Source organism: Prenolepis imparis, unplaced genomic scaffold (assembly GCF_030444845.1).
Source record: "Prenolepis imparis isolate NDT839.2.m4 unplaced genomic scaffold, iyPreImpa1.0 SCAF_19, whole genome shotgun sequence".
Classification (NCBI taxonomy): domain Eukaryota; kingdom Metazoa; phylum Arthropoda; class Insecta; order Hymenoptera; family Formicidae; genus Prenolepis; species Prenolepis imparis.
Window position 1 is genome coordinate 663,941 of NW_028141177.1, and position 26,030 is coordinate 689,970.

The following is a 26,030-nucleotide window of genomic DNA, read 5'->3' on the forward strand; positions in this document are numbered from 1 at the left end:
AGTTAAAAAATTTGTACGCTGGTGTCTGCATAGTATCAAAAGATTCTGTAATCAATGTACTATTAAAATGTATAATGGATGAATTTTTGGCTCGTCTTAAAATATTAGAAATCGATACTTTTTTACCGCTGACCCTATGCGACGCAACCTTATTTTATGTATATCAAGTTAAAAAATTTGTACGCTGGTGTCTGTTTGATACCAAATGGTTTTGTAATCAATGTACTATTAAAATGTATAATCGATGAATTTTTGGCTCGTCTTAAAATATTAGAAATCCATACTTTTTTACAGCTAACCCTATGCGACGCAACCTTATTTTATGTATATCAAGTTAAAAAATTTGTACGCTGGTGTCTGTTTGGTACCAAATGATTCTGTAATCAATGTACTATTAAAATGTATAATCGATGAATTTTTGGCTCGTCTTTAAATATTTGTAATCGATACTTTTTTACCGCTGACCCCATTCGACGCAACTTTATTTTATGTATATCAAGTTAAAAAATTTCTACGCTGGTGTCTGCATGGTATCAAAAGATTCTGTAATCAATGTACTATTAAAATGTATAATCGATGAATTTTTGGCTCGTCTTAAAATATTAGAAATCGATACTTTTTTACCGCTGACTCTATGCGACGCAACCTTATTTTATGTATATCAAGTTAAATAATTTGTACGCTGGTGTCTGTTTGGTACCAAATGATTGTGTAAACAATGTACTATTAAAATGTATAATTGATGAATTTTTGGCTCGTCTTAAAATATTAGAAATCGATACTTTTTTACCGCTGACTCCATTCGACGCAACTTTATTTTATGTATATCAAGTTAAAAAATTTGTACGCTGGTGTCTGCATGCTATCAAAAGATTCTGTAATCAATGTACTATTAAAATGTATAATCGATGAATTTTTGGCTCGTCTTAAAATATTGGAAATCGATACTTTTTACCGCTGATCCTTTGCGACGCAACCTTATTTTATGTATATCAAGTTAAAAAATTTGTACGCTGGTGTCTGTTTGGTACCAAATGATTCTGTAATCAATGTACTATTAAAATGTATAATCGATGAATTTTTGGCTCGTCTTTAAATATTTGAAATCGATACTTTTTTACCGCTGACCCCATTCGACGCAACTTTATTTTATGTATATCAAGTTAAAAAATTTGCACGCTGGTGTCTGCTTGGTACCAAAAGATTCTGTAATCAATGTACTATTAAAATGTATAATGGATGAATTTTTGGCTCGTCTTTAAATATTAGAAATCGATACTTTTTTACCGCTGACCTCATGCGACGCAACCTTATTTTATGTATATCATGTTAAAAAATTTGTACGCAGGTGTCTGTTTGGTACCAAATGGTTCTGTAATCAATGTACTATTAAAATGTATAATCGATGAATTTTTGGCTCGTCTTAAAATATTAGAAATCGATACTTTTTTACCGCTGACCCTATGCGACGCATCCTTAATTTATGTATAGCAAATGAAAAAGTTTGTATGCTGTTGTCTACTTGGTACCAAAAGATTCTGTAATTAATGTACTATTAAAATGTATAATGGATGAATTTTTGGCTCGTCTTTAAATATTAGAAATCGATACTTTTTTACCGCTGACCCCATGCGACGCAACCTTATTTTATGTATATCAAGTTAAAAAATTTGTACGCTGGTGTCTGTTTGGTACCAAATGGTTCTGTAATCAATGTACTATTAAAATGTATAATCGATGAATTTTTGGCTCGTCTTAAAATATTAGAATTCCATACTTTTTTACCGCTGACCCTATGCGACGCAACCTTATTTTATGTATATCAAGTTAAAAAATTTGTACGCTGGTGTCTGTTTGGTACCAAATAATTCTGTAATCAATGTACTATTAAAATGTATAATCGATGAATTTTTGGCTCGTCTTAAAATATTAGAAATCGATACTTTTTTACCGCTGACCCCATTCGACGCAACTTTATTTTATGTATATCAAGTTAAAAAATTTGTACGCTGGTGTCTGTTTGGTACCAAATGGTTCTGTAATCAATGTACTATTAAAATGTATAATCGATGAATTTTTGGCTCGTCTTAAAATATTAGAAATCCATACTTTTTTACCGCTGACCCTATGCGACGCAACCTTATTTTATGTATAGCAAGTTAAAAAATTTGTACGCTGGTGTCTGTTTGGTACCAAATGATTCTGTAATCAATGTACTATTAAAATGTATAATCGATGAATTTTTGGCTCGTCTTAAAATATTAGAAATCGATACTTTTTTACCGCGTACCCTATGCGACGCAACCTTATTTTATGTATATCAAGTTAAATAATTTGTACGCTGGTGTCTGTTTGGTACCAAATGATTGTGTAAACAATGTACTATTAAAATGTATAATCGATGAATTTTTGGCTCGTCTTAAAATATTAGAAATCGATACTTTTTTACCGCTGACCCCATTCGACGCAACTTTATTTTATGTATATCAAGTTAAAAATTTGTACGCTGGTGTCTGTTTGGTACCAAATGGTTCTGTAATCAATGTACTATTAAAATGTATAATCGATGAATTTTTGGCTCGTCTTAAAATATTAGAAATCGATACTTTTTTACCGCTGACCCCATTCGACGCAACTTTATTTTATGTATATCAAGTTAAAAAATTTGTACGCTGGTGTCTGCATGGTATCAAAAGATTCTGTAATCAATGTACTATTAAAATGTATAATCGATGAATTTTTGGCTCGTCTTAAAATATTGGAAATCGATACTTTTTACCGCTGATCCTATGCGACGCAACCTTATTTTATGTATATCATGTTAAAAAATTTGTACGCAGGTGTCTGTTTGGTACCAAATGGTTCTGTAATCAATGTACTATTAAAATGTATAATCGATGAATTTTTGGCTCGTCTTAAAATATTAGAAATCGATACTTTTTTACCGCTGACCCTATGCGACGCATCCTTAATTTATGTATAGCAAATGAAAAAGTTTGTATGCTGTTGTCTACTTGGTACCAAAAGATTCTGTAATTAATGTACTATTAAAATGTATAATGGATGAATTTTTGGCTCGTCTTTAAATATTAGAAATCGATACTTTTTTACCGCTGACCCCATGCGACGCAACCTTATTTTATGTATATCAAGTTAAAAAATTTGTACGCTGGTGTCTGTTTGGTACCAAATGGTTCTGTAATCATTGTACTATTAAAATGTATAATCGATGAATTTTTGGCTCGTCTTAAAATATTAGAAATCGATACTTTTTTACCGCTGACCCTATGCGACGCAACCTTATTTTATGTATATCAAGTTAAAAAATTTGTACGCTGGTGTCTGTTTGGTACCAAATGGTTCTGTAATCAATGTACTATTAAAATGTATAATCGATGAATTTTTGGCTCGTCTTAAAATATTAGAAATCCATACTTTTTTACCGCTGACTCCATTCGACGCAACTTTATTTTATGTATATCAAGTTAAAAAATTTGTACGCTGGTGTCTGCATGCTATCAAAAGATTCTGTAATCAATGTACTATTAAAATGTATAATCGATGAATTTTTGGCTCGTCTTAAAATATTGGAAATCGATACTTTTTACCGCTGATCCTTTGCGACGCAACCTTATTTTATGTATATCAAGTTAAAAAATTTGTACGCTGGTGTCTGTTTGGTACCAAATGATTCTGTAATCAATGTACTATTAAAATGTATAATCGAATTTTTGGCTCGTCTTTAAATATTTGAAATCGATACTTTTTTACCGCTGACTCCATTCGACGCAACATTATTTTATGTATATCAAGTTAAAAAATTTGCACGCTGGTGTCTGCTTGGTACCAAAAGATTCTGTAATCAATGTACTATTAAAATGTATAATGGATGAATTTTTGGCTCGTCTTTAAATATTAGAAATCGATACTTTTTTACCGCTGACCTCATGCGACGCAACCTTATTTTATGTATATCATGTTAAAAAATTTGTACGCAGGTGTCTGTTTGGTACCAAATGGTTCTGTAATCAATGTACTATTAAAATGTATAATCGATGAATTTTTGGCTCGTCTTAAAATATTAGAAATCGATACTTTTTTACCGCTGACCCTATGCGACGCATCCTTAATTTATGTATAGCAAATGAAAAAGTTTGTATGCTGTTGTCTACTTGGTACCAAAAGATTCTGTAATTAATGTACTATTAAAATGTATAATGGATGAATTTTTGGCTCGTCTTTAAATATTAGAAATCGATACTTTTTTACCGCTGACCCCATGCGACGCAACCTTATTTTATGTATATCAAGTTAAAAAATTTGTACGCTGGTGTCTGTTTGGTACCAAATGGTTCTGTAATCAATGTACTATTAAAATGTATAATCGATGAATTTTTGGCTCGTCTTAAAATATTAGAATTCCATACTTTTTTACCGCTGACCCTATGCGACGCAACCTTATTTTATGTATATCAAGTTAAAAAATTTGTACGCTGGTGTCTGTTTGGTACCAAATAATTCTGTAATCAATGTACTATTAAAATGTATAATCGATGAATTTTTGGCTCGTCTTAAAATATTAGAAATCGATACTTTTTTACCGCTGACCCCATTCGACGCAACTTTATTTTATGTATATCAAGTTAAAAAATTTGTACGCTGGTGTCTGTTTGGTACCAAATGGTTCTGTAATCAATGTACTATTAAAATGTATAATCGATGAATTTTTGGCTCGTCTTAAAATATTAGAAATCCATACTTTTTTACCGCTGACCCTATGCGACGCAACCTTATTTTATGTATAGCAAGTTAAAAAATTTGTACGCTGGTGTCTGTTTGGTACCAAATGATTCTGTAATCAATGTACTATTAAAATGTATAATCGATGAATTTTTGGCTCGTCTTAAAATATTAGAAATCGATACTTTTTTACCGCGTACCCTATGCGACGCAACCTTATTTTATGTATATCAAGTTAAATAATTTGTACGCTGGTGTCTGTTTGGTACCAAATGATTGTGTAAACAATGTACTATTAAAATGTATAATCGATGAATTTTTGGCTCGTCTTAAAATATTAGAAATCGATACTTTTTTACCGCTGACCCCATTCGACGCAACTTTATTTTATGTATATCAAGTTAAAAATTTGTACGCTGGTGTCTGTTTGGTACCAAATGGTTCTGTAATCAATGTACTATTAAAATGTATAATCGATGAATTTTTGGCTCGTCTTAAAATATTAGAAATCGATACTTTTTTACCGCTGACCCCATTCGACGCAACTTTATTTTATGTATATCAAGTTAAAAAATTTGTACGCTGGTGTCTGCATGGTATCAAAAGATTCTGTAATCAATGTACTATTAAAATGTATAATCGATGAATTTTTGGCTCGTCTTAAAATATTGGAAATCGATACTTTTTACCGCTGATCCTATGCGACGCAACCTTATTTTATGTATATCATGTTAAAAAATTTGTACGCAGGTGTCTGTTTGGTACCAAATGGTTCTGTAATCAATGTACTATTAAAATGTATAATCGATGAATTTTTGGCTCGTCTTAAAATATTAGAAATCGATACTTTTTTACCGCTGACCCTATGCGACGCATCCTTAATTTATGTATAGCAAATGAAAAAGTTTGTATGCTGTTGTCTACTTGGTACCAAAAGATTCTGTAATTAATGTACTATTAAAATGTATAATGGATGAATTTTTGGCTCGTCTTTAAATATTAGAAATCGATACTTTTTTACCGCTGACCCCATGCGACGCAACCTTATTTTATGTATATCAAGTTAAAAAATTTGTACGCTGGTGTCTGTTTGGTACCAAATGGTTCTGTAATCATTGTACTATTAAAATGTATAATCGATGAATTTTTGGCTCGTCTTAAAATATTAGAATTCCATACTTTTTTACCGCTGACCCTATGCGACGCAACTTTATTTTATGTATATCAAGTTAAAAAATTTGTACGCTGGTGTCTGTTTGGTACCAAATGGTTCTGTAATCAATGTACTATTAAAATGTATAATCGATGAATTTTTGGCTCGTCTTAAAATATTAGAAATCCATACTTTTTTACCGCTGACCCTATGCGACGCAACCTTATTTTATGTATAGCAAGTTAAAAAATTTGTACGCTGGTGTCTGTTTGGTACCAAATGATTCTGTAATCAATGTACTATTAAAATGTATAATCGATGAATTTTTGGCTCGTCTTAAAATATTAGAAATCGATACTTTTTTACCGCGTACCCTATGCGACGCAACCTTATTTTATGTATATCAAGTTAAATAATTTGTACGCTGGTGTCTGTTTGGTACCAAATGATTGTGTAAACAATGTACTATTAAAATGTATAATCGATGAATTTTTGGCTCGTCTTAAAATATTAGAAATCGATACTTTTTTACCGCTGACCCCATTCGACGCAACTTTATTTTATGTATATCAAGTTAAAAATTTGTACGCTGGTGTCTGTTTGGTACCAAATGATTGTGTAAACAATGTACTATTAAAATGTATAATCGATGAATTTTTGGCTCGTCTTAAAATATTAGAAATCGATACTTTTTTACCGCTGACTCCATTCGACGCAACTTTATTTTATGTATATCAAGTTAAAAAATTTGTACGCTGGTGTCTGCATGCTATCAAAAGATTCTGTAATCAATGTACTATTAAAATGTATAATCGATGAATTTTTGGCTCGTCTTAAAATATTAGAAATCGATACTTTTTTATCGCTGACCTCATTCGACGCAACTTTATTTTATGTATATCAAGTTAAAAAATTTGTACGCTGGTGTCTGTTTGGTACCAAATGGTTCTGTAATCAATGTACTATTAAAATGTATAATCGATGAATTTTTGGCTCGTCTTAAAATATTAGAATTCCATACTTTTTTACCGCTGACCCTATGCGACGCAACCTTATTTTATGTATATCAAGTTAAAAAATTTGTACGCTGGTGTCTGTTTGGTACCAAATGGTTCTGTAATCAATGTACTATTAAAATGTATAATCGATGAATTTTTGGCTCGTCTTAAAATATTAGAAATCGATACTTTTTTACCGCTGACCCTATGCGACGCAACCTTATTTTATGTATATCAAGTTAAATAATTTGTACGCTGGTGTCTGTTTGGTACCAAATGATTGTGTAAACAATGTACTATTAAAATGTATAATCGATGAATTTTTGGCTCGTCTTAAAATATTAGAAATCGATACTTTTTTACCGCTGACTCCATTCGACGCAACTTTATTTTATGTATATCAAGTTAAAAAATTTGTACGCTGGTGTCTGCATGCTATCAAAAGATTCTGTAATCAATGTACTATTAAAATGTATAATCGATGAATTTTTGGCTCGTCTTAAAATATTGGAAATCGATACTTTTTACCGCTGATCCTTTGCGACGCAACCTTATTTTATGTATATCAAGTTAAAAAATTTGTACGCTGGTGTCTGTTTGGTACCAAATGATTCTGTAATCAATGTACTATTAAAATGTATAATCGATGAATTTTTGGCTCGTCTTTAAATATTTGAAATCGATACTTTTTTACCGCTGACCCCATTCGACGCAACTTTATTTTATGTATATCAAGTTAAAAAATTTGCATGCTGGTGTCTGTTTGGTACCAAATGATTGTGTAATCAATGTACTATTAAAATGTATAATCGATGAATTTTTGGCTCGTCTTAAAATATTAGAAATCGATACTTTTTTACCGCTGACCCTATGCGACGCATCCTTAATTTATGTATAGCAAATGAAAAAGTTTGTATGCTGTTGTCTGCTTGGTACCAAAAGATTCTGTAATCAATGTACTATTAAAATGTATAATGGATGAATTTTTGGCTCGTCTTTAAATATTAGAAATCGATACTTTTTTACCGCTGACCTCATGCGACGCAACCTTATTTTATGTATATCATGTTAAAAAATTTGTACGCAGGTGTCTGTTTGGTACCAAATGGTTCTGTAATCAATGTACTATTAAAATGTATAATCGATGAATTTTTGGCTCGTCTTAAAATATTAGAAATCGATACTTTTTTACCGCTGACCCTATGCGACGCATCCTTAATTTATGTATAGCAAATGAAAAAGTTTGTATGCTGTTGTCTACTTGGTACCAAAAGATTCTGTAATTAATGTACTATTAAAATGTATAATCGATGAATTTTTGGCTCGTCTTAAAATATTAGAAATCGATACTTTTTTACCGCTGACCCCATTCGACGCAACTTTATTTTATGTATATCAAGTTAAAAAATTTGTACACTGGTGTCTGTTTGGTACCAAATGGTTCTGTAATCAATGTACTATTAAAATGTATAATCGATGAATTTTTGGCTCGTCTTAAAATATTAGAAATCCATACTTTTTTACCGCTGACCCTATGCGACGCAACCTTATTTTATGTATAGCAAGTTAAAAAATTTGTACGCTGGTGTCTGTTTGGTACCAAATGATTCTGTAATCAATGTACTATTAAAATGTATAATCGATGAATTTTTGGCTCGTCTTAAAATATTAGAAATCGATACTTTTTTACCGCTGACCCTATGCGACGCAACCTTATTTTATGTATATCAAGTTAAATAATTTGTACGCTGGTGTCTGTTTGGTACCAAATGATTGTGTAAACAATGTACTATTAAAATGTATAATCGATGAATTTTTGGCTCGTCTTAAAATATTAGAAATCGATACTTTTTTACCGCTGACCCCATTCGACGCAACTTTATTTTATGTATATCAAGTTAAAAATTTGTACGCTGGTGTCTGTTTGGTACCAAATGGTTCTGTAATCAATGTACTATTAAAATGTATAATCGATGAATTTTTGGCTCGTCTTAAAATATTAGAAATCCATACTTTTTTACCGCTGACCCTATGCGACCCAACCTTATTTTATGTATATCAAGTTAAAAAATTTGTACGCTGGTGTCTGTTTGGTACCAAATGATTCTGTAATCAATGTACTATTAAAATGTATAATCGATGAATTTTTGGCTCGTCTTAAAATATTAGAAATCGATACTTTTTTACCGCTGACCCCATTCGACGCAACTTTATTTTATGTATATGAAGTTAAAAAATTTGTACGCTGGTGTCTGCATAGTATCAAAAGATTCTGTAATCAATGTACTATTAAAATGTATAATCGATGAATTTTTGGCTCGTCTTAAAATATTAGAAATCGATACTTTTTTACCGCTGACCCTATGCGACGCAACCTTATTTTATGTATATCAAGTTAAAAAATTTGTACGCTGGTGTCTGTTTGATACCAAATGGTTCTGTAATCAATGTACTATTAAAATGTATAATCGATGAATTTTTGGCTCGTCTTAAAATATTAGAAATCCATACTTTTTTACCGCTGACCCTATGCGACGCAACCTTATTTTATGTATATCAAGTTAAAAAATTTGTACGCTGGTGTCTGTTTGGTACCAAATGATTCTATAATCAATGTACTATTAAAATGTATAATCGATGAATTTTTGGCTCGTCTTTAAATATTTGTAATCGATACTTTTTTACCGCTGACCCCATTCGACGCAACTTTATTTTATGTATATCAAGTTAAAAAATTTGTACGCTGGTGTCTGCATGGTATCAAAAGATTCTGTAATCAATGTACTATTAAAATGTATAATCGATGAATTTTTGGCTCGTCTTAAAATATTAGAAATCGATACTTTTTTACCGCTGACCCTATGCGACGCAACCTTATTTTATGTATATCAAGTTAAATAATTTGTACGCTGGTGTCTGTTTGGTACCAAATGATTGTGTAAACAATGTACTGTTACGTCCGGCGGACTTCACGATTCTTTTCTTTCCCACGACCAAGGCGAAGTTTGTTGTTAGGTAAATAAGAAAGGAAGAAAAAAGATAATAATAATCTAAGCGGCACGTATATAATAAAACGAAAACGTGCCCAGCGAAACGGACAGCTGCAGATATCGTGAGCGACCGATAAATATTACAAAATCGGTAAATAAAAGAGACCAGGCGGAAAGATGCCGAAAGCGGATTCTTGCCGACACCCTCGCGAATAATAAGTTAAAATCACATATCGGCAAAACATAAAGACGGCGAGAACGCGCCGAAAGCAAATCCTTCCCTAGTAAAATTAGGGGAAAACAAATAATGAAAACGAAAGTGTGCAAAATAAGATAGCACACCTGCGGGTATTCTCGCGAGAAAGCGGCGAAAAATATAAAGATTAAAAAGATGCCACACGCATCGCCTCTCAGTAAACAAGCTCTAAGCCACACGCGAGGGCAATAAAGCGAGAACCCGCCGATAAAAGCGGCACTAACAAACGACAAATATCGCGATATAGGAAAAACTAACAACAAACACCGCCGCCGATATCGAAATCTCGAGAGGATAATAAAAATATAAACCTCAACAAATTCTCCATTGGTCAAAACCTAGGGCCCTAAACAAAAGCCCTGACCAATCCCGATAAACTTTTAAAGTCAAGAGACGCCTCCGGGACTGAAAGGGCGTTATTGAAAAATTCCCTATTCGTCAGGAAATATTAACAAACTAACGGGAAGGAGGAGCAAGAAGGTATATATACCCGTAACATCTCTCAGAGAATATCAATCTTTTCTCAAACCTACGCTCGCGGATCAATCGCGAAAAGTTGTATCACCATCCTTCGAGAGAATCTCGAACTCGTGAGCATTCGCAGTGACATTTGTGAAATCATCGTGTGCCCAGTGCTCACCGAGTACGACGATTTTCGCGAGTGAACAACTGCGAGTGGAACACCATCCTCACGGAGGAGTCCGTAGCCAGATTCACACCTGGAATAATTAACATCTACCTGCGCACTCCATAAGTAGTAAGTTATCAAGCACGTTACATCTCCACCCTTACTAATAATACTTAAAATAATTCTGGGACTTCAATTAAATTATAATTGTTTTCCTTTTTAATTTATTAATTTATTATCCTTGTTAAATTCTAACTTCGAAAAACTGTCCTTTCTTCCCCCATCCTTATCTCTCTCTCTCTCTCGAAATCACTGTGGATTTCCCGCGATAGCGGAGCAATCCGTGATTTCTATCATCCCCTTACCTTTTGAAAAAACTCCGGATTTCCCGCGATAGCGGAGCAATCCGTGATTTCTTCCATCTCCTCTTTCTCTCGAAATCACTCTGGATTTCCCGCGATAGCGGAGCAATCCGTGATTTCTATCATCCCCTTACCTTTTGAAATCACTCCGGATTTCCCGCGATAGCGGAACAATCCGTGATTTACTCTCTCTCACTCTCTATCTCTCTCTCTCTCTCTCTCTCTCTCTCTCTTGAATGAACAAATAAGTAATACAATAACTAACTAAATTATTAAATAATTAAAATATCAAAATTATATAAAAATAAATATATATATATATATATTTTTTTTTTCTCTTACAAGAACTCCCAGAGTTATTTTTCAGTAAAAACTCTTCTTGCCCGGTTACTTTATTATTCACTCTCGTAGTGGAAAATCCAAGGAGACGACCCTCGCGAACCGCTGTTAAATTGGCGCGAAACCGGCGTAATAGGCGGTTAAAGAAAGCGTTGGCACGGAGTCTGGCTGCGGGCGAAACCTTCGGCTCCCTAGAAAAATTAACACACCGATCCATACAGAGACAACTAATACATATCACCCTACGGTCTCTCCTATTTCCTCACCCGAACATATAGAAACCCCGCTGACGCCGTCTCCCGCTACCTCTGCTTCTGCAGAATTTTTCGATTCCCCGCGAACTCCTTCTCCTCTTTCTCCCGAACCCGCTATACCTCAGCGGGCCCCTTCCCCTCACTCCTCTGTTTCCTCTGAGGACGCCGATTCTCCGCGGAGCCCTTCTCCCTTTCTTCCCCCTGCTTCTCCCGAACGCCCTGAGCCACCTAGATCTCCGTCTCCGGCTCCCTCAACAATCACCCTTGAAGATTCTCCTCCCTCATCCCCAACGTCCTCGGTAAATAGGGAACATCCGGAAGGGTTTGAGGTAGTAGATATCAGCGACGACGATTCCGAAGAATCAGAATCGCCTGCCAAGCTCTCATACGAGCAATTCAGAGCTTGGCTGATAAACCAGCTCCCAGGGATACGAGAAGTCCCTGAGGAAGCTTTCACGATTGGTCCAGGCCCCGTAGACCACGAGGCCTTACGCGAATTTCTAGAGACCACCGATAGGAATAACATCATCCCCTGGTATGTTCCCGGGCGAAGATATCCTTTAGCCGTCCCTGCACACCTTCTCCTACGAACCTATCCCCCCTCCACCGCCATAATTACCGAACTCATATAACCTAGAAGTCTCTCTTACACGCACACACATGGACACTAATTTTATATACCTATTACCATTTAAATTATTGTAACCACCAATCGGGACCCTAAAATTTAAACAATAACTCTTACCCCTTTCTGCCCCGATTGAAGACCTCCGTACTAATGTATCACCCGCGACACATACACATACATTCACTCTTCATTAGCAACTAAGTCCGTCAATAATATTATTATGTATATAAATTCTTTCGTCTTTATATTAGGAATAAATTTATAAATTTCAAAATAAATGATTTTCATTTATTAATAACCCGTTCCCACTTATTCCCGTAAACCAGGATCGCACAAGGTCCCATCCTGCGTAAAAGAGATTAAATTCTCTTGCCAAAAAGGGACCACCGAGCGAACGGCCCTTTAAATAGAGTAAGAGCGACCCTTGCGGTCGTTGACCTATTTGGGCCCAGACGTTCGTTCGGGTCGAACAGACGGATAGTCTGCCGTCGTTCGAAAAGATAAATTTAGTTACGTCCTTCCTTTCGACTCTTCCTTCCTTGAGTCTGGACGTAACATAAATAAAATTTGGGGGCTCGTCCGGGATAGAAATGTGCGATTCCTGGTAGCGGTAATGAGTAAAGGAACAAGAGGTCAAACTGATAAAGATCAAATAGAAGAACTATATAAAACTGCATTAACAACACCACATAGAACACGCAAATCTAAATCTAAACCATCTGATTCCGAATTAATTCACACATCCACACCTTTAGTACCTTCAACTTCGACATCTCGCCAAATAAAATTTTCGTTAAAAGATCCTTCCTCAGAATTCGATTTAACTGAAAATACTTTAGTAGCCGAATCGCCCGAGCCAGATTCCGACGATTCCACCGATATAACTACTGAAACAATAAAAGATCAAATCGAAAAATTTGATATCGAAAGCGATCCCGAAAATTTACTTTCTTTTAACATGGCGCAACCTAACCCCTTTGCTACCTTAAAATACGCGGTAGACGCCGTCCCCTTTTTTGACGGTAGTAACATTCCGCTAAATTATTTTATCGAGGGTTGCGAGGAAGCGAAAGCTATGCTTCCTAAGGAAGCAGAGGCTCAATTTACTAAAATTATAAGAACTAGAATAGTGGGAGAAGCGCGTCGAACAATTCGGGATGAAGATTTTGATACTGTATTGCAATTAACTACTTATTTAAAGAAAATTTATGGACCCACTAAAAATGTATATCAGTTACAAGGAGAACTAGGATGTATTTATCAAAGGAATGAAGAGGATGTCGTCACTTACGCAAATAGAGTTAAATTACTTGGAAAACAAATATTGGAAGCATATCGAAGTTCCGGTCACATTTTACCCAATCAAAATATAAAAACAACGGTAGAAAAAGACATGTGTAAGTGTTTTATTAGAGGGCTAAAGCCTGAAATAGAGCAAAGAATCGCTAGAGATTTAGACGTACAAGAAACTGTCGCCGACGCCCTAAGGATAGAAAGAGAGCTTCGAGAGATGACAGATTTGCGCCAAGGCCAAGGCGTTAAAACAGGCCAATCACCGTACACTAATCAAGTGCGGGAAATCTGTCAGATCTGTTTCAAAGAGGGACATGCCGCAAGTAGTTGTAGGAAGCTCGTTCAATTTTCCTTACAAGGGCACGATTTTCAAACGAATAACGGAACGGAGATTTTAATTTGCCAAATATGCAAAAAACGCGGCCACAGTGCGGATAAATGTCGCCAACGCGATCCTCGCGCTCGTCAATCAGTAAACGTAATTCAAGAAAAAATTACTATATGTCAATTATGTTCAAAAACCGGCCACGACGCCAAATCATGCCGACAAACTACTTCCCAACAACAAATTAATAAATCGACGGTTACTTGTCAATGGTGTGAAAGGCCTGGCCATTCGGCTAGTAATTGTTGGAAAAAACAGAACGAGGAAAGAAGTTTGGAAAGTAGACCGAAAGTTTCATGCCAACTTTGCGATAAATTCGGACACTCCGCTAAGGATTGTCGTGTTAAAATAAATCAACAACTGACAACGAAGAACGATACATTCTGCAGATATTGTAAAGAACAAGGCCATCTCCTTGAAAATTGTCAGTTACGCAACGCAAGTAATAATCGTCGAAAAGAAAATAATCAGGGAAACTACACAGGTCCCTCGGGGTCGGGTGCACAACGGGGGACCGGACAGACTTCACACCCGTCGACATCTCAAGAAGTCAAGTAGGCCGTCAAACCATCGACATACGACCCGTAACAGTAAACCTCGATAAACATAGTCGCGTGCCTACTGTTCAGGTCCAAATTAACGAAATACCATCGCAAATAACCTTTCTATTAGACACGGGATCCGGACCAAATATAATCAAGGAAAATTTTATACCTAAAACTCTAAAAATTAACTATACAAATATATTAAAATTAAATGGTATAAATAATCATCCCGTATATACGCTCGGAGAAGTCGCTTTAAATCTCCTTGGAATTCCGATATCTTTCCATTTAGTATCTCGCGACTTTCCGATTCCACAATCCGGAATATTGGGAAATGATTTCTTTAAACAAACATCATCGAAAATAGATTACGCTCAAGGATATCTGACCGTATCCGAAGTTAACATACCGTTTTTCTCACCGGAATCTATAATAGTGTCTCCGAGATCCGAATCATTATTTTATGTAAGGATAGAAAACCCCGAAATAAAGGTGGGATATATACCAAAATTAAAAATAGAACATGGAATTTACTTAGGAGACACTATTGTAGAGAACATCTCCGGAAAAGCATATCTCAATGTTATAAGTACTTTAGACGAAGAAGTGGAAGTCCGCGTACCCACTTTGCGTTTAAAGCCGTTGGATCAATTATTTGACGACCATAAATCCGACTGTCCGACGGTCAACAATTACGATGAAGTTTCATCTATAAACGAAGAACCAATGAACACCAACGAAACTTATATTGATATCGAAGACGAAGAAGAAATTTTCGAGGATGAAGAAAAATTTACGGAAATAACTCGAAGGACAAACAAAATTAATGTTGACAAGGGGAATAAAAATTCTCCTGAAAATTTTAATAATTCAAAAATCCTTGGAGAGGGAAGTTACCAAACCTCTCCTGAAAATTTTAATAATTCGAAAATCCTTGGAGAGGGAAGCTACCAAACCTCTCCTGAAATTTCATATAATCCAACAATTAACGGAGAGGGAAGTTACCAAACCTCTCTTGAAAAATTGAATAATTCTAGTAAAGGGAAAAATTATCAAATCTCTCTCAAAAATTTAAATGATTCAAAATCCCTTGGAGAGGGAAGTTACCAAACCTCTCCTGGAGGGGATATTTCTAGAATTTCGGAGGGAAATTTCCAAACCTCGACAGAAAATTCTAGCTCCGTCAATTGCGAGGAGGGAAGTTACCAAACCTCACTACGCGATTTGACACAATCTTGTTCTAATTTAAGAGAGAAAAATTCCTTATCAATTCTAGATATCAAATTTCCGAAAGTTGGATTATTCACAGAAGACCACAATGACAAATTAAAGTCATCTCATGTCACTATAAAAGACCTTCTTGAAAAGGCACAAAAATATTTAAATATTGAAAAATTAAACATTAAAAACTCTAAACGCATGAAAAACAGAACCAAACCGTCTTCGAAAGTTTCGACGTCTTTATTAAATAAATCGCAAGAAATTATAGATAAATTTATGCGAAAACGAAAATCTAAACATAAAAGAAAACAACAACAAATTAACGATGCAAGCAACGATTTGCATAATTGTCTGGTGGTTTCCGAGAAAAAGGAGAAAGACCGCTTTATACAAATTACCGAATTATTACGATTGGAACATCTAAATGAAAAGGAACAAGAAAGTGTAAAGAAATTAATAACAAACAGTCAAAACCAATTTCATATTCCCGGAGAAAATTTAACTGCAACTCATGTACTCCAACATCAAATACCAACCACAGATGATCGACCAATTAACACTCGTCAATACAGATTCCCGCAACTACATAAGGAAGAAATAAACAAGCAGGTAGAGGAACTGTTAGAAGGAGGCATCGTAAAACCCTCACAATCGCCATACAATACGCCCATATGGATCGTGCCGAAGAAAGAGGACTCCAAAGGAAACAAGCGCTGGAGAATGGTCCTCGACTTTCGGGCTTTAAACGACAAGATCATCGGGGACGCATATCCATTACCTAACATCATAGATATATTAGATCAATTAGGGGGCGCGCAATATTTCTCTGTATGCGACTTAGCATCTGGGTTTCATCAGATAAAAATGGATCCTGCTGACAGTCACAAAACTGCATTCACTACTCCCTTCGGTCACTACGAATTCGATCGAATGCCTTTTGGATTAAAAAACGCTCCTGCAACATTTCAGCGCCTAATGGATTTAGTATTAACAGGATTACAGGGCGAAGAATTATTTGTTTATATGGACGACATTGTTATTTATGCTACTTCCTTAGAAGAACACGAACGAAAATATAACGCATTAATAGAACGACTTCGCGAAGCTAATTTAAAACTACAACCTGATAAATGTGAATTTTTAAAAACCGAAGTAACTTATTTGGGACACGTAATTGGCAGAGATGGAGTAAAACCAGATCCGAAAAAATTAGAGGCAGTACATAAATTTCCCCGACCAAAAACCCCAAGAAATATTAAGCAATTTTTGGGACTTGCCGGATATTACCGGCGCTTTATTCCAAATTTCTCTAAACTAGCAAAACCATTAACAAATCTATTAAAAAATGACACTCGTTTCGAATGGACATCAATTCAAGAAGAATCCTTCGAGATATTGAAACAAAAATTATGTGAAGAGCCAGTACTACAATACCCTGATTTCTCTCGACCATTTATTTTAACTACGGATGCGTCGGGTTTAGCCGTAGGAGGAATACTCTCACAAGGAGAAATAAACAAGGACAGACCTATCGCATACGCTTCCAGAACACTCACGGACGACGAAACGAAATACGACACTTACGAAAAGGAAGCACTAGCCATAATATATTGCGTTAAACACTTCAGACCATACTTATATGGAAGAAAATTCACCCTAGTTACAGATCATAAACCTTTAATGTGGTTTAAAAACGCGCAAGACGCAAATATGAGAATACTTCGCTGGAGATTAAAATTAGCGGAATACGATTACGACGTTGTTTATAAGGCAGGAAAAACTAACGTAAATGCGGACGCATTATCAAGAAACCCAGTAGATCTTGAAGAAATTGATTGCAAAATAATAAAAGAACGAAAAACATTAAATCCAAATAATCCAGAAGATGCAGAAATAATTTCCAGAATGCTGGAAGAAACCGATGACGAAGAAGAAGAAGACGACGATTTTCAACTATATCTGTCAGATACCGAAGAAATTGAAGGACCGATACTCGAAGAAGAACCCCCTGATAATAATGCCGATCCTATACCTTTTACCCCCGAAGAACTAAACGAACCTCCAGCGTCACAAACTATCGAAAAAGCGCTAATACATGATCCTCCAAAACAAAACAGAATGCAAACAAGAAGTCAGGCGACAAAACGAAATATTAAGAAAAATAATGAAAATCATAATAACAACAAAAACAATACTGAAAAGATAGAAGAAAGAAACGATCCGCCAGACAAAGATCAGGATAACAAAGAAACAGATGGAAAAGAAAGGGAAGAAAGCGATGACGACGAAGAAGAAATTATCAATAAAAATTTAAAATCAAGAAAAACAAAAATGAAACCTACTATCATTGAGAATAAAATAATTAAAAGCAACGTTATAGATTCTCGCGAACTATTATTTCTGCGAAAAGACAATGTCGCGTATTTTGTCGACATTTACGGAAAACCTTTAGACTCAGGATCTGAAAAACTCTTCGAAAGAAACGAACTCCCGAATATAGGACCCCTGGAGTTAGGTAAAGCGAAAGCAATAAAATACAAAACCTACTACCACATAGTCTTACCCATCAGTGAGACGGAACGAGAAGGCCCCACAGCGACTCTCAACCAAATTATCGCGGTCATACACGACTTACGAAATTTGACTGAAAATTTAAATTTAGGAACACTCAGCATTGCAAAAACAGAAATTATCAACAACGTTCCATGGAATAATATCAAATCGCAACTGCAATTAAGATTCATTAATTCCACTACCAAAATAATCATTTGCAACGGACAAATTAAATATCCACCGAAAGATCTACGATCCGTTATAATTGGTGAGATGCACTGTTCGCCGACCGGAGGACATCGCGGCGTCACTAAGACATACAATAGAATAAAACACAATTACTATTGGGAAAACTTAAAACTAGACGTTCAAAGATACATACAACAATGTTTGCAGTGCCAACTGAGAAAATTAGTACGCGTCAAAACAAAACAGCCTATGATAATCACAGACACACCAGGCTCTTCTTTCGACAAGGTAGCCATGGATATTGTCGGACCTTTACCCAAGACAGAAAGAAACAGCGAATACATTTTGACCTTACAAGATCAGCTGACCAAATACTGTATGGGTATACCATTACAAAACCAAACCTCCGAAACTATCGCAGAAGCTTTCGTAGATCGTTTCATCTGCATATTCGGAGCGCCAAAGGCAATATTAACGGATCAAGGAAGAAATTTTATCAGTGATTTAATGAGGAAAATCGCAAAATTATTTAAAATTCGTAAATTTCGTACTACTGCCTTCCACCCACAATCTAACGGATCTTTGGAAAGATCGCATCACGCATTAGGAGAATATTTAAAACAATACGCAAACGAACAAAAACAGTGGGATAGATGGATAAGCCTTGCAATGTTCAATTATAATACTAATGTACACGAAGCAACCAGACATACACCGTACGAATTAGTCTTCGGAAAAATAGCCAGAATTCCTTCGAACGAGCTTTTACCTCCAAGCGACCAATTAGCGAATTACAACGATTATCTAGTAAACCTCGTTACACAACTTCATACAATTCAAGGAAATGCTCGTGAAAACGTTATCGAAGCAAAACACAGATCGAAGAAATATTACGATAGAAAGATTAACCCCCAAACCTTTAAACCAGGAGACCATGTATTTCTCTTAAAGGGGCCAAAACCCGGAAAATTCGGGGATCACTATACAGGACCTCATGAAGTACTGGAAATATTAAATAAAAATAATGTAAAAATTAGAATAAAGAAAAATAGCCGAATCGTGCATCCTAATCGATTGCGAATTTCCTACATTAAAACCACTAAATAATCAACAAAAAGGATTAATTTTCCACAAAAATAAATGTTTTTTTTTTTTTATATATATATATATATATATATATATATATATATATTAAAAATACAAAATATAATATTAATAAAAATAAAGTAGAAATACATAAAGGTTATAAGAGGAAAAAGATACACACACCTACAAAAATAATTAATATTTCAGATGGATCGCAAATTCAGACGAATAATCGCAATATTAATAATACTAGCAGTATACCTGCATCCAACACATGGGCTAATAGGATATGACTGTGGATCTTCCTCCGCAAACCTAACCACGCTATCACTGTTAAACATCGAGGAATGCGATATCCCTCGTAAAGAAATTAAACCGGATCAAGTTTACGTGCAGCTGTTACAAATTAATGAATTCGAAGCAGTGCACGTAATACAGTGCAAAGTTGAAATCGACCGATTAGTCAAGAAATGCGGAATGTTTTCTCACACAATGGATGTACATAACGGAAAATATTCATATATAGAAGAAATAACTCGCGAGGCTTGCAGGCGAATGCATAGTTACGGAAGTTATCAAGTAGGAAGCACTCTTATCTCAGGACTTAAATCCAATAGCACAATAACCAGACCGATTACGTTAGCTGGTCAAGTAGACAACTACGGCGAATGCCACGGAGGAGCATACTCAGATCCTTACGGAACATGGTCGGATGTCATTGTAGTCGGAACTGTAAAAATCACATTACAGGATTACACTGCCGACGTACGCATCAACACTAATAAAGTACAACTCAGATCCGGCATTACTTGCCAACTCGGCTCTACACATTGCATAGACATCGAAGGAGGAGACACGTATTGGAATACCGTACCTGCAGGTCCCTGTAAATTTAATAACTATGGAATATTATTCGAGGGGTACGCCTACAAAATAATTGACGACGAGCAAGGCCAAACAGTATATTCTCTCACCACACAAGACACAATATTCGCCCTAACCAGTAAAGGCAAACAAGATGTCTGCGGATATTCGATAATACGTACCGAACATCCTAAATTAATGATTTTCGAAACTGTACGAGGAACCGTCGTTTTCAAAAAACAATCGCGCGTTTCAAATCTCGATATCTTCACGTACATGAATTCTAAGTTTGTTTACGTGGAAAAACATATTCGCACGCAAATTAATCAACTTTACCATGACATTTTATTACAACAATGTAATTTAGAGCAACGAATGCTACAAAACGCTTTGGCCATAGCCACACAATCTCCAGATATTTTTGCATATCATCTAATGAAAGGGCCCGGCTATATGGCTCTACTAGCTGGAGAGGTTATTCACATCGTAAAATGCGTACCCGTCGAAGTCAAGCTCGCTCAAACAAACCGATGCTACAACCAACTACCCGTGCTTCGGGAAAATCAAACGTATTATTTAACTCCACAAACGCACATATTATTGCAACAAGGAACGCAAACCACTTGTAACACATTAGCACCCGCCATGTATCAGCTAGGAGATTCTTGGTACAAATTTATGCCAAGACCAGTGGATACCATACCGCCGGTCACTATAAAACCATTGACTAAGCCTGTATGGAAATACATCAGCCCAGGATCGCTCGCCACCAGCGGTATATACACGGAAACAGATTTAAAGGACCTACGAGATCATATAATGTTTCCAGCCGAACGACCTGCCGTCCTCAACTCCCTAGCGAGAGGGGTGATGGGAAAAACCATATCCCTGGAAGGGGGATCAATCTCCAATTTACTTGATACAAACACCATAGAAAAAATAGCAATATCTACATGGAACAAATTCTGGAATAAATTTCTATTTTTCGGGAATCTCAGCGCTGGACTAATCGGAATATACCTGAGCATCAGAGTCATAAAACTGACGCTAGACACAATAGTACACGGCTACGCCTTACACACAGTGTACGGGTGGTCCTTGTACCTGCTAGGAGCCCTATGGGACTCCCTAACACATCTACTAATACATTTGAAAACAAGGCAATCGAAAAAATCGAAAGCCAGCGTGCCGGTTCCCTATACCCAAAATAACGAGACACCTGAAACCATCCACACAGAAAACAACACAACTCCAACAGCTACCTACCCCCTCCTCCCCCCACGGGAAGATACTACATATACCTTGGAGCTTAAAGAAGCGAAATTTTAACGAGCAAGGCATACCGCCAATTACAATAACCCCCCCCCCCGGTTTTCTTCACATATCAAGCAAGGCATACCGCCAACACAATAAACCCCCTTTTTGGATCTCCCCATGCACCAAAAACAGTAAAATTTTTTTTTTATATACAGAAATGGAAACCTCTTACATCGACACTGAATTCTTGACTCGCGGTCGCCTGAAGGTGACCGTGGTAAGAGCGGAATCACCCTTGCTGTTTTGGGTACAACTAAGAAATAGCGCAAGGGAACTCTTGGAAATGGAAGAAGAAATCCAATTCCGGATGGATAGGAGAGCCAATTCATTGCTCGTATATCCTCACCATATGAAGGAGGACTTAGAGGTCGTGGTTAAAGACAAGAAAGGATGGAAGCGAGGGTTTATACAAAGCATAAATAAAAACACTTGGATGGTCAAAATAATGCTCGGCGACTGGGGAAGAACAGTGTGGCGCCGTATGAGCGAAGTGTATCACCTAGAAGACCGTTTTAAGGGGGTATCCTGGCAAGCCATAATATGTGGATTAGCCCACACCGCAGCCCCTAATGGTAGGCAAACGTGGCCAATAATGACACGAGACCTGTGTCGACTCCTTTTAGAGGGACAAGATGGATGGATAAATATAGTCCATCCTCTAAGAAAGGGTGCGGCCCTGGTGAAACTCCATATGGAGACCACCAAAATGTTCGATAGAGCATATAACTTTAGGGACGCGCTAATTCGGATTGGCCACGCCGAACTTTGCACAAAAATCACCGCCGACGTGGAACCCTCAGTCTAAAAAAAAAAAAAAAAAAAAAAAAAAAAAAAAAAAAAAAAAAAAAAAAAAAAAAAAAAAAAATATATATATATATATAACCAGAATTATGTATTAACTTAGAGTTATTGTAGCATTTAAATAATTCTATATATTCTAAATTTTTATTACTCCACTATTCATTTGAAATCTGAATTGTGTATTAATTCAGAATTACTCTAGTGTTTAACAATAAGTATTCCTATAGACCCTAAATTTTCTTTACCTTACTACTACTTCGTTTGAATTTTGAATTATGTATTAGTTAGAATTACGCAAGCGTTTAAGTACTCCCATATATCCCAAATATTAATTACTATTATCATTAGTCACTATATCACCCTACCTTTCCTCTTTATATTATGTACTTCTTTTGCATATTATAATTATAGCGTCATTATTGATGCTACACATTATCATATCATATTATTTTTTTTTTTTGTATTAATTACTATTAGACCATATATATATATTGAATCGTTATTGGTAATATTTCAACATTTGCGTTCTTAGATTTCAGTTTTTTTGTATACTTATCATGAATATATGTGTTTCTTCTTTAATTACATGCGCAAATTTATACCTTATACTTAACCTCATAATAATAATACTTTGTAAACAAGTGGAACCATTTTCTATCTTAATTACATCATTATCGTCAAAACATACTGCCTGATCATCGGTTGCAGTATAACAATGCCAGTATATCACCATCTTCAATGGACACCCGAGATGCCGGAAGAAGTACGCCAAGGCCCAATCGACGGTGTTAAACCAGGAGACCACCCCGAAACATACCGAAATCTAACAGAACTCCGGTGTGTTACATTAATGGAGGGTGAAATCTATCAAGATACGACTGACTGCAGCAAAATTTGTCAAGAATGCTATGGTAAAATATCAGCCGAGGAAAACCAAGAATATGCAACAATACCACCGCATAATTTGGTCCACGAAATATCAGCTGGCGACCAAACAAATTGCACTAAATGCAATAAAGTAATAGTAACAATCAAACCGGCAATAAACTGCAGGGACTGCATAGAAGAATATCTATACGTCGACCAGACATACTTGGCCGAAGGCTGGGGTCAAGCTGTGATCCCCAGAGGGGTAGAAGAGCAATAAAAGGAAGGGACCTGCTACTTGACACCAGAGAACTGACATTTACTACTGACGAAAATCAGGCAGATAAAAACGTGCCTAAATTCTTTTCTTTTCTTTATATATAACATATATATATTTTATATATATATATATCCCTCTATTTTCATTAGAATTTTCATACGATAGAAAAAGGGCTCCACACCAGCGTTACATGTATTAGCGGTACTAAATTTAAATAAATAAGTACAATTAAAAATAAGCTATAAGTAAATTGTATAAAAAGCGAGGAAAGGACGAAAGAACAAAGGAAGGGGTTATGGTGGTCGCCTTTTCTTTCCTCCTTTTCTACAAAATATTTAAATAGTAATTAGGAACTCAAAGAAACACATTTAATAAAAACAGAATTAAATGTGAGTCTTTCTACCAAATCGGCAAGTCGTGGCAAGAAAAGAATCGAATTATTCCTCACAGATTCTTTTTGCAAATGTTGTGTTTTTACACCCCCAACATTTGTCTAAGGCGGGGGGTGTTACGTCCGGCGGACTTCACGATTCTTTTCTTTCCCACGACCAAGGCGAAGTTTGTTGTTAGGTAAATAAGAAAGGAAGAAAAAAGATAATAATAATCTAAGCGGCACGTATATAATAAAACGAAAACGTGCCCAGCGAAACGGACAGCTGCAGATATCGTGAGCGACCGATAAATATTACAAAATCGGTAAATAAAAGAGACCAGGCGGAAAGATGCCGAAAGCGGATTCTTGCCGACACCCTCGCGAATAATAAGTTAAAATCACATATCGGCAAAACATAAAGACGGCGAGAACGCGCCGAAAGCAAATCCTTCCCTAGTAAAATTAGGGGAAAACAAATAATGAAAACGAAAGTGTGCAAAATAAGATAGCACACCTGCGGGTATTCTCGCGAGAAAGCGGCGAAAAATATAAAGATTAAAAAGATGCCACACGCATCGCCTCTCAGTAAACAAGCTCTAAGCCACACGCGAGGGCAATAAAGCGAGAACCCGCCGATAAAAGCGGCACTAACAAACGACAAATATCGCGATATAGGAAAAACTAACAACAAACACCGCCGCCGATATCGAAATCTCGAGAGGATAATAAAAATATAAACCTCAACAAATTCTCCATTGGTCAAAACCTAGGGCCCTAAACAAAAGCCCTGACCAATCCCGATAAACTTTTAAAGTCAAGAGACGCCTCCGGGACTGAAAGGGCGTTATTGAAAAATTCCCTATTCGTCAGGAAATATTAACAAACTAACGGGAAGGAGGAGCAAGAAGGTATATATACCCGTAACATCTCTCAGAGAATATCAATCTTTTCTCAAACCTACGCTCGCGGATCAATCGCGAAAAGTTGTATCACCATCCTTCGAGAGAATCTCGAACTCGTGAGCATTCGCAGTGACATTTGTGAAATCATCGTGTGCCCAGTGCTCACCGAGTACGACGATTTTCGCGAGTGAACAACTGCGAGTGGAACACCATCCTCACGGAGGAGTCCGTAGCCAGATTCACACCTGGAATAATTAACATCTACCTGCGCACTCCATAAGTAGTAAGTTATCAAGCACGTTACATCTCCACCCTTACTAATAATACTTAAAATAATTCTGGGACTTCAATTAAATTATAATTGTTTTCCTTTTTAATTTATTAATTTATTATCCTTGTTAAATTCTAACTTCGAAAAACTGTCCTTTCTTCCCCCATCCTTATCTCTCTCTCTCTCTCGAAATCACTGTGGATTTCCCGCGATAGCGGAGCAATCCGTGATTTCTATCATCCCCTTACCTTTTGAAAAAACTCCGGATTTCCCGCGATAGCGGAGCAATCCGTGATTTCTTCCATCTCCTCTTTCTCTCGAAATCACTCTGGATTTCCCGCGATAGCGGAGCAATCCGTGATTTCTATCATCCCCTTACCTTTTGAAATCACTCCGGATTTCCCGCGATAGCGGAACAATCCGTGATTTACTCTCTCTCACTCTCTATCTCTCTCTCTCTCTCTCTCTCTCTCTCTCTTGAATGAACAAATAAGTAATACAATAACTAACTAAATTATTAAATAATTAAAATATCAAAATTATATAAAAATAAATATATATATATATATATTTTTTTTTTCTCTTACAAGAACTCCCAGAGTTATTTTTCAGTAAAAACTCTTCTTGCCCGGTTACTTTATTATTCACTCTCGTAGTGGAAAATCCAAGGAGACGACCCTCGCGAACCGCTGTTAAATTGGCGCGAAACCGGCGTAATAGGCGGTTAAAGAAAGC

At 36.1% G+C, this 26,030-nt stretch overlaps 4 protein-coding genes across 4 annotated transcripts; 3 read left to right on the forward strand and 1 right to left on the reverse strand.

Moving 5' to 3' along the window:
* Positions 1-9,849: 9,849 nt before the first annotated feature.
* LOC145946720 (uncharacterized) lies at positions 9,850-21,844 on the forward strand. The gene is made up of 2 exons (XM_083056470.1): positions 9,850-10,894; positions 19,828-21,844. Exon 2 carries the CDS (start codon positions 19,828-19,830, stop codon positions 21,811-21,813), a length of 1,986 nt encoding a protein of 661 aa, XP_082912596.1. The 5' UTR covers positions 9,850-10,894; the 3' UTR covers positions 21,814-21,844.
* On the reverse strand, positions 11,648-12,389 carry LOC145946727 (uncharacterized). Its single transcript, XM_083056481.1, has 2 exons — positions 11,733-12,389; positions 11,648-11,657 (listed from the first exon to the last, which is right to left on the reverse strand). The coding sequence occupies exon 1, from the start codon at positions 12,247-12,249 to the stop codon at positions 11,860-11,862; it is 390 nt and encodes a 129-aa protein (XP_082912607.1). The 5' UTR covers positions 12,250-12,389; the 3' UTR covers positions 11,648-11,657; positions 11,733-11,859.
* On the forward strand, positions 12,559-15,508 carry LOC145946726 (uncharacterized). Its single transcript, XM_083056480.1, has one exon. It carries the CDS (start codon positions 12,962-12,964, stop codon positions 14,582-14,584), a length of 1,623 nt encoding a protein of 540 aa, XP_082912606.1. The 5' UTR covers positions 12,559-12,961; the 3' UTR covers positions 14,585-15,508.
* Positions 21,845-21,856: 12 nt separating the features above from the next.
* LOC145946722 (uncharacterized) lies at positions 21,857-26,018 on the forward strand. The gene is made up of 2 exons (XM_083056471.1): positions 21,857-25,307; positions 25,952-26,018. Exon 1 carries the CDS (start codon positions 21,959-21,961, stop codon positions 22,604-22,606), a length of 648 nt encoding a protein of 215 aa, XP_082912597.1. The 5' UTR covers positions 21,857-21,958; the 3' UTR covers positions 22,607-25,307; positions 25,952-26,018.
* Positions 26,019-26,030: the final 12 nt, after the last annotated feature.